Here is an 8,398-nt window from a genome sequence, read left to right on the forward strand (position 1 = left end):
CTTTTGCACCATCACATAAAACGTGTGGTAATGCAAATACTACATATTTTGCACCACTCAGTTTACGTCACTGTGACCCCAAAAGTGTTCTTTGCTTCCGTACAAAGAATAGCTCAACTAGTCTTTTAATTTTCCTTAAATTGTACGTCTGACGTTGAAAAGTTTATACAGCGAAACCTCTATATTATAGTGGTCCAAGGTCTTAGAAACCGTGATCTTACCTCAAGCCTCCGTGAGGACATGGTCCGCGGTGCCGCCACTGCAGGCCGATAGCAGAAGCTCATTGGGCTGCAAAAGAAAAGAAAAATCCCCGTTGCTGAACATGACGTGTTGATGGAAGAACCAAGCACAAACACTAATCACGACGCGACTAGTCTGTGCCTGTTTAATAATGTCATCTTTAGTCCGTGATCGAAAAAAATAAACATATTATTCATTTATTTCATTTTGAAATAAAAGTCGATCGTGTCCAAGTTTTATGTTCCCTGGAGAAAAAAAAACGTTAAGATTTTGATAATTATTATTGCTAGGTTGGCACAGATACATTTTGGAACAAATACGTAGTGGGACAAAATGCAGCGATCCCGGTCTCACTATCACCAGTATCATGTGTACACATAAAATTATTCGTGTTTACGGCCTACCACCCGGGGAGTTACGACGGCATACGGAATTATTAATTAATTCCTCAATATCGCAATAGTTGTGAGTTTCGTTTTCTAACAGACATTTGATTTTGCAGTACGTGGTTATTAATTAATCACGCAGGATAGACACTTGGTACGTGTTTTGAAAACGTATTAAACGTTCGTGCGATTGCGATTGTTGTGCTAATATTGAGCGATGCGTTTTTTCGTTTTATTTTCAGTTATAATTTTTCACGTCCAGTCTAAAACTACTGCAACGATCAAAACATGGACAGGATTATCGAGATATCGTCAGTGTTTGTTGATCTGTTTAATAGTTCGGCCGGCAACCCAACTACTGCCGACGAATCGGATTTGTTGATTCCTGTACAACTTCAGGAGATAACCGAAGATTATATACAGAAAATTTTGACTGCTTGCTCCAGTCAACAAGCCGCAGGAATCCAAGGATTTCAGAGCGGGTCTGTTGCCGGATCGTCAGGATTACGCGTCAACGAGTTTAAGCCCAGTAACTATGATAACAACACAAACTCGTCATGGTTGGTAATAAAATCTAATCGTTTTTATTTATTTAGATCTCGACTGGTTCAACTGTACAAAACCTTTATTATTCAATAAAGATTTAAAAGGCAAATTGGTTCTACTTGATTTCTTCACTTACTGTTGTGTTAATTGTTTACATATACTACCTGTTCTACACAAGTTACAACAACGTTTCACGTGTGAAGATGGATTGGTAATTGTGAGTACAAACTTTAAATACTTACTCCATGTCAATAGAGAATTCGAAAATTATTACAAAATACCTGTTAATTTTTTTTTTTATGTCATTAGTTTTTATAATTTATTTTTCAACATTAATCATTAGTTTATAATCATAAAAACAATAATTGAGTACAACTATTAACATAAAAAATTTTTATGAACCATAGAATGTAAAGCATAAGGTTCCGGTTTATGATAAAAATGTGGGTAAAATTTTAAATTTTAAGACCTTAGACTTAGAAGTACTTGATTAATGTTCATTTAAAAATACTGTATTGGTTTAAACAACATTGATTTACTTTTAAAATGAGTGCTTTGATACTGTCTTTTTAGTTCACTCTAGTAAATGCAGAAATATATAACCTATCATTAAATCATTTATCGTTCATTATTTTTAATCATGAATAGCAAAAGATATTAATTATTTCATTTTATATTTTTCACTATTAGCCTATTTTAATACAAATACTTCCTTTTATTTAAACATATTGTTTAAATTAGGAAACTAATGAATAAATTCAATTAAATCAAAATAATTACCTCTAATATACTAGCCAATAATTGTTTTTCATTTACAATAATATTTATCGTTGAATTTAAATTTAACACATCCATTATAGTAACCCATTCAATACCTAATGTACAGCGAAATGGTACCCACTCGCCCGCCTATTTTTATATTTGAAGCAATTAAAAAATATAAATAATCCTTAAATGAAATGTTGTGAATTGTATAAGTTTTTAAAAAGTCAGGGGTGTTCAGTTAAAATAATAAGTATTTAAGTATCTTAAGAAAATTAAAATATTTTAGTTGTTAATAGTGTTGTTTATAGGATTTTAAAAATTTTTATTTAGTTTTATTTTTATTTTTTTCTCTACATTGCTAACTATATGAGACCAACCTCCATAAACTAGAGATTTGAATTCCCACCTTCTTTTTACTCATACTAGCTATTTTTGTACCATTCTATATTACGTCTATCTATTTTTTGGTCTTCCTCTCCCTCTCTTACTTTCTATATTCATTTCCATATCTCTAACTTCAAATCCACTCTCCGTGCCACATAAATGAACCATCTCAACCAATTCTCAGTCATTATGTCTAAGATGGTGCCACTCTAACACTACCCCTAGTTTGTTTATTTATTATTTTACTCTTCCTAGTCACTACAATAACTACACACATCCACCTTTAAATTCTCATCTCAACGACACTTACTCTATTTTGTTTTATCGTCCACTACCCAATATTACGATCCAAACATGAATCATAACTATTCTTACAACTGAATTAATTATAAAAAAGAGTTGTCCTCATTGTTAGACACTCATAATTCTAATAAGTGAATAATTACTATAACAAAGGAAAAATTAATATTATTTAAGTTTAAAGATCATCTTTATTAATTAATTTTCCCAAAAATCCTGAAATAACTAGAAGTTAATGATAAATTTAACACTTTAACTTTTTTTATTGTATTTAAAAATCATATCTATCTGGATATTATTTACAACATTTTTATTTTATGAATCAAAAAAAAAAAAAATTATGTCTATTGTTTTTATAAAACTTAGAAGTATTTATTCCAGTATCTTAAGTAGTTATAATATAAATAAATAAAAACTTATTGGAATATCAAAGTATTTCTGTTTTTCTCAAAATCTAAAAAAATAAAAATAAGTTAAATTTTTTTTCATACCAATAACTTAGAAATAAATATTATATTTAAATATTAAACAATATTGTATTTGACTATGATAATGTAAAAATCATTATATATAGCCTTAGTAGTGTTTTAAAAACTATTATTAAGCTTTTTATTTACATTTTTTTTTCTGTAATAGAATTTCATTCTTATTTTTTTTTTTAATTAAATTCAATTTAAATTCTAAAATTACAATGGTTTTGATTTTAAATTTAAATATTTACCTCATATGATAAAATAAGAACAATGAAATTGCATAAAAAAAGTAAAACAACTAATGATTACATAAAAGTTGAATATTTAATCTTAAAATTTTTAAAATAAAATACTAGTATTAAAAAAATTATTGATAATAAATTATAAAAACACATAAAATAATTCAATTTTAAACTTTGCTGACATATGCTAATTATATAAATAATTTTTAATGATCTCTGCAGATTGGTGTGCATAGTGCAAAATTTCCAAATGAACAACAATCTTTGAATGTACAACATGCTATAGAAAAATATTCAATTGAACATTGTGTTGTAAATGATACAGATGGTACAATGTGGAATGATTTAGCTGTGTGCTGTTGGCCAACTTTAGTACTCATTGGTAATTTATAATTTATTACTAATCACTAAAAAAAAATGTTGTTAATCAGTTACTATAATATTTATAAAATGTATCTTTTTTTTTTTCAAAGGACCTAACGGAGAACCTATGCTTGTAGTTCAAGGTGAAGAATTTCACTCACAATTATTGCCTACATTTATAGAAACAGCCTTACAAATTCTCCGTCAAGCATCTATGATAAGCTCACATGAAATACGGGAAATTGTTCCTGGCTGTACAACTTTACAATCCTTAACTACAGGTAAACAGTCATCTGTTACTAAACAACATCTTCTATACCCTGGTAAGGTGTTTGCTTACACTAAAAAATTGAAGAAAAGGAAGAATAATGGCGATGAAACATTAAACAATTCTAATTTAAATAACCGACGTCATGGTAAAATATTAATAGCGATTGCTGATAGTGGTCACCATAGAATATTGGTTTGTACACTTCAAGGACGTGTGAAGGTAATATATTTATAAATATATAATATAATTGTTTAAAAATAATAAAAATAAAAATATTACCTTGATCATTTAATTTTGTTTTTTTATCATTTTTTTTAAACAGCATGTAATTGGTGGTGGTGGAATTGGCCATTTACCATCAACTACTAAAAAAGGATTCAAAGATGGAAATTTCACAGAAGCTTTATTTCATAGCCCTCAAGGAATATGTTTCCAAAATTCTCATATTCTGTATGTGTGTGACACAGAAAATCATGCTATTCGTATGGTAAAGCCATATCTTTTATTATATGAAGATGTTTAATGTTTCTACCTTATTTTAAATTAAAAAATGTACCTCTCAACTAATATTTTTATAGATCGATTTAAAAGAAAAAACTGTTAAAACTGTAGCTGGCAATGGTAAAAAAGGCCGTGATAAATATGGAGGCCAAATGTGGAATTCACAAGTCCTAAATACCCCTTGGGATGTAGTATATTACAAGCGTAAAGCACGTCCTCAATATCAACAACAATACACACCTCAACCGTACACACCAAATCAACAATTACAAACTACTCCTTCTGTACCAACACCATCTCCAGTGCGCTGTTTGTTAATTGCTATGGCTGGTTTGCATCAAATATGGGCCCTTTATTTAGATAAGACAAGTACTAGTACTTGCTCAAGTATGAAATCAAAGTAAGAAGCTTTTATCCTCATAACTATTTTACTCAATATAAAATTGTATGTATTAACCATATTATAATATATTGATATGTAATACCCGATCATTTCACATTTTAATCATAAGTTTTACCTATATTATGCACTTGTGTTCTTAATTAATATGGAAAAATTATGGTATAATAGTATTCCCATTTATTGATTATGCTATAGATTAGTTACCTGAAGTGTATTTTTTTGATCATTAGCCACTATCAAATAAAAATAAGTAAATTAGTAGCAGGTACATAAAATGTTAATTTCATTTTTTTGAAAAATATATATATTATGCTATGCATATAAATGTTAATTTTAATTAATTTGTTCTTATTTAACAACTGTAACCTCTAGATCACTAATTGTATTTCATTTAGAAACATTATAAAAAATACTTAATTTATAAATTATAATTAATATTTACAAAAAAAAAACATAATAAAAATGAAAAACAATTACTCACTTGTTTATATATGTTAATAATAAATAATATTATGAATCAATTGTTTCACAAATTAAATTGTTTTCATATATTTTATAACTACATATTACTTTTTTAGTGTGAATAATTTTTAATTGAAAAAAAAAACTGGAAATTGTAATATAAATTAAACTTTTAGATGGTGTTCCAAAGGATTGTGTACTATGATAGCAGGAACAGGCAAAGAAGAAAATAGAAATAATTCTTATAATGGTCAACGTGCTTCTTTTGCGCAACCCTCTGGATTGTGTTTATCTAAGCCATTATCTCGTATTGGATCTGGATCAAATGGATCTGATCCTTCCTTATATATTGCTGATAGTGAAAGTTCATCAATCAGGCGAATGTATTTGGATTCAATGGGAAAGTTTAGGGTACTGAATGTAGCTGGAGGAAGTCCTGATCCAACTGTAAGTTGTTTCAAATTGTGTATTTATTGATTATTTGTTTATTTTCTTGAATACCTTATTCAATGATTGTTATTAAATTATATTGCAAATTTGCATCTACACTAGTTAAGACTTATTAAAATGTATGAACACTTATTTTATAAATAATACACTTATATTTTACAGGATCTTTTCAGCTATGGTGACATTGATGGTGGAGCTGGTGCCAATTCACGTTTACAACATCCTATGGACGTTGCATGGAATTATAAACGAAATATTCTGTATATAGCTGATTCCTACAATCATAAAATTAAATACGTTACTGGGTTGTCGGACAGTCATAAACAAAATCATTATAATAATGGTGGTGGCAACACAACAGCTGGAGGCATTCCTGGCTCTACAGGTGGTTCTGTACATACATTACCATTACCTGTTAAGGTATGTCTCATTTATATAATAAATAATTATCGTAGTAACAAAAACTTAAAAAATTTAAGTTTCCCCAGTCACACCAGACTTTTTGAATTGAAGCTTTAATAATTTACTATCTATGTTAAATTTACTTAATAATTTTCTTACTTGGTTAAAATGTTTAATTTTTTTTTTTTTTCTAATGAAATTATATTCAACATAGCAATACGATGTTGTGGACATAATTATAGTAAAATATCAATAATATTAACATACTGTTTCTGTTTTCAACAGCATTATTATTATTATTAATTTAAAATAAACCTGATAAAATTAAATAATATTTTATGTACATGAAATTTATTTTTTTTATGAAGTTTATTTTAGAACCTCCTATACTAGTTTTATAAAATTTGATAAAACTACATCGATTGTGTGTAAAATAGATATTATTGATAAAATAAATTGTATTTTATAGTTGAACGAACCTAACGGATTACATTTTATTGAAAATCCTCAAGATGGATCTAGTTTATTATTGATTGCTGATACAAACAACCATACTATTTATGTGTATAACTTTGATACTTATGTTATTAAAAAGGTAAAATAATACGTCTTAAATTTAACAAACATTTAAATATCATATCTTTTCTTATAATTTAACTCAAATATATTTTAACTTGTAATATTAATTATTAATATTTCTTTTTCGTAATTAGCTACAGTTGGAATTCCCAAAAATTTTAGAATCTTCGCCATCAAATGTGGTTGGAACAGCACAAATTCGATTAAATAGACGGACTGGTGGGCAACTTATGTTACGTGGACGCATTATTCTAGGATCCAGCACTGGAACTGAAATGTCTCAAACTATAGAAGAACCACACTTAAATTGGATTCTTCAACTCCCAGGTATATTTTATCATATAAATTAAGTTACTAATTTCATAATAATTTATGTTTTGAGTCATATAAAATAAATATTTGGTTAATAGTGTCACAACTTGTTATTTACTAAAGCATAAATTACTTTTATATGAATATAAAATTAAAGCTAACTATGTATCTGCTATTATTATTATACTTTTTCTTTTGCTCTTACATGCTGTACTGTAAGATATTTTAGAAAAAAAAAATTTAATATGTTACCTGCATACTCCTATATTTTAACCAAATTTTTGTTTCATAACTTATCGTATTTTTACTATGAAAAATATACAATTGATAGATAATTATGTAAACTTTTTTACTCATTTATTAAATTTTATAGTTAAGTTAATAACGTTTTGTACTTATTAAAAAATTTCTATTTCTTAGATTCAACATGGGAATCAAAAGAAATTAAATCAAATACCTCCATACCAGCTGTAATAGGAGGAGCCGCTGATTTTAAATACTTAATTCGTATACCAAAACAAGAATGGGAAGAAGATAAAATTGATGAAAATGCTGAAAATTCAACATCCAGAGATGGAAATAGACGATGGAATGATAAATATAATCCAGATTTAGAAAATGAATCCGATGAAGATTCAGAAGATGAATCTGATGATGAAGAGGAAATTGTTATATTAAGATGTCAAACAAGTGTTTGTCAAGATGACGATAAATGTGTTCCTGTAGAATTTGATTTTGTGGTGCGTGTTCGCTATGGTGATGAAGAAAGTACTCCTCAAGCAGCTGATACTTATTTCCCTTATACTCTACCATATAATGGTGGCAAAAAATTATTAAATAGCGTACCTCCTGAGATTGATTCTTCTGCTTCAACATACAGTGTTGATTCTTCAATGGAACTGATAGATAATATGTCTGCACAAACAACGCTTACTTCTAATAATTAATAATCTTTCCAATTCAATAAATATTTTATTTAAAATTTTTGTTTTAAACTAAATAATAATAATTACATAACAAACAATTTTTCAAGTCTGTTACACAAATTTAATTTAATCATTTCAATGTGCTTTTCAAATTATATTATTCTTTGTTAAATAAATATTTTGAATTTATATTTATCATAATTTGCTTAGCATTGAATTATTGTATATGTCGCGGTGTATTAATTTTATGTTAAGATTATTCATAATTTTTGGTTATTTCTTGATTTATGCTCTTTCATATTTATTTGAGATGAATGAAAATTAATTTTAAACGTTTTAATTTTTGATAAATTTTCAATTGTTTCTATGATCCCAATGAATGTTTAAAAAAAA

General features: G+C 27.4%; 1 protein-coding gene across 2 annotated transcripts; it reads left to right on the top strand.

Annotated features, from left to right (window-relative positions):
• Positions 1–614: 614 nt before the first annotated feature.
• On the top strand, positions 615–8,087 carry LOC112595175 (NHL repeat-containing protein 2). 2 transcript variants are annotated; one of them, XM_025340289.1, is made up of 12 exons: positions 615–780; positions 869–1,155; positions 1,223–1,389; positions 3,559–3,718; positions 3,810–4,189; positions 4,293–4,457; positions 4,549–4,871; positions 5,513–5,783; positions 5,949–6,206; positions 6,658–6,783; positions 6,902–7,094; positions 7,500–8,026. In XM_025340289.1, exons 2-12 carry the CDS (start codon positions 915–917, stop codon positions 8,024–8,026), a joined length of 2,811 nt encoding a protein of 936 aa, XP_025196074.1. In that variant the 5' UTR covers positions 615–780; positions 869–914. The 2 variants fall into 2 exon arrangements, with proteins under 2 accessions (XP_025196074.1, XP_025196075.1); XM_025340290.1 differs by lacking the exon at positions 615–780 and having other exon boundaries at positions 915–1,155; positions 7,500–8,087.
• The last annotated feature ends 311 nt before the right edge of the window (positions 8,088–8,398 follow it).

This window comes from Melanaphis sacchari, unplaced genomic scaffold, assembly GCF_002803265.2.
Source record: "Melanaphis sacchari strain LSU unplaced genomic scaffold, SCAv2.0 Contig25_pilon_pilon, whole genome shotgun sequence".
Taxonomy (NCBI): domain Eukaryota; kingdom Metazoa; phylum Arthropoda; class Insecta; order Hemiptera; family Aphididae; genus Melanaphis; species Melanaphis sacchari.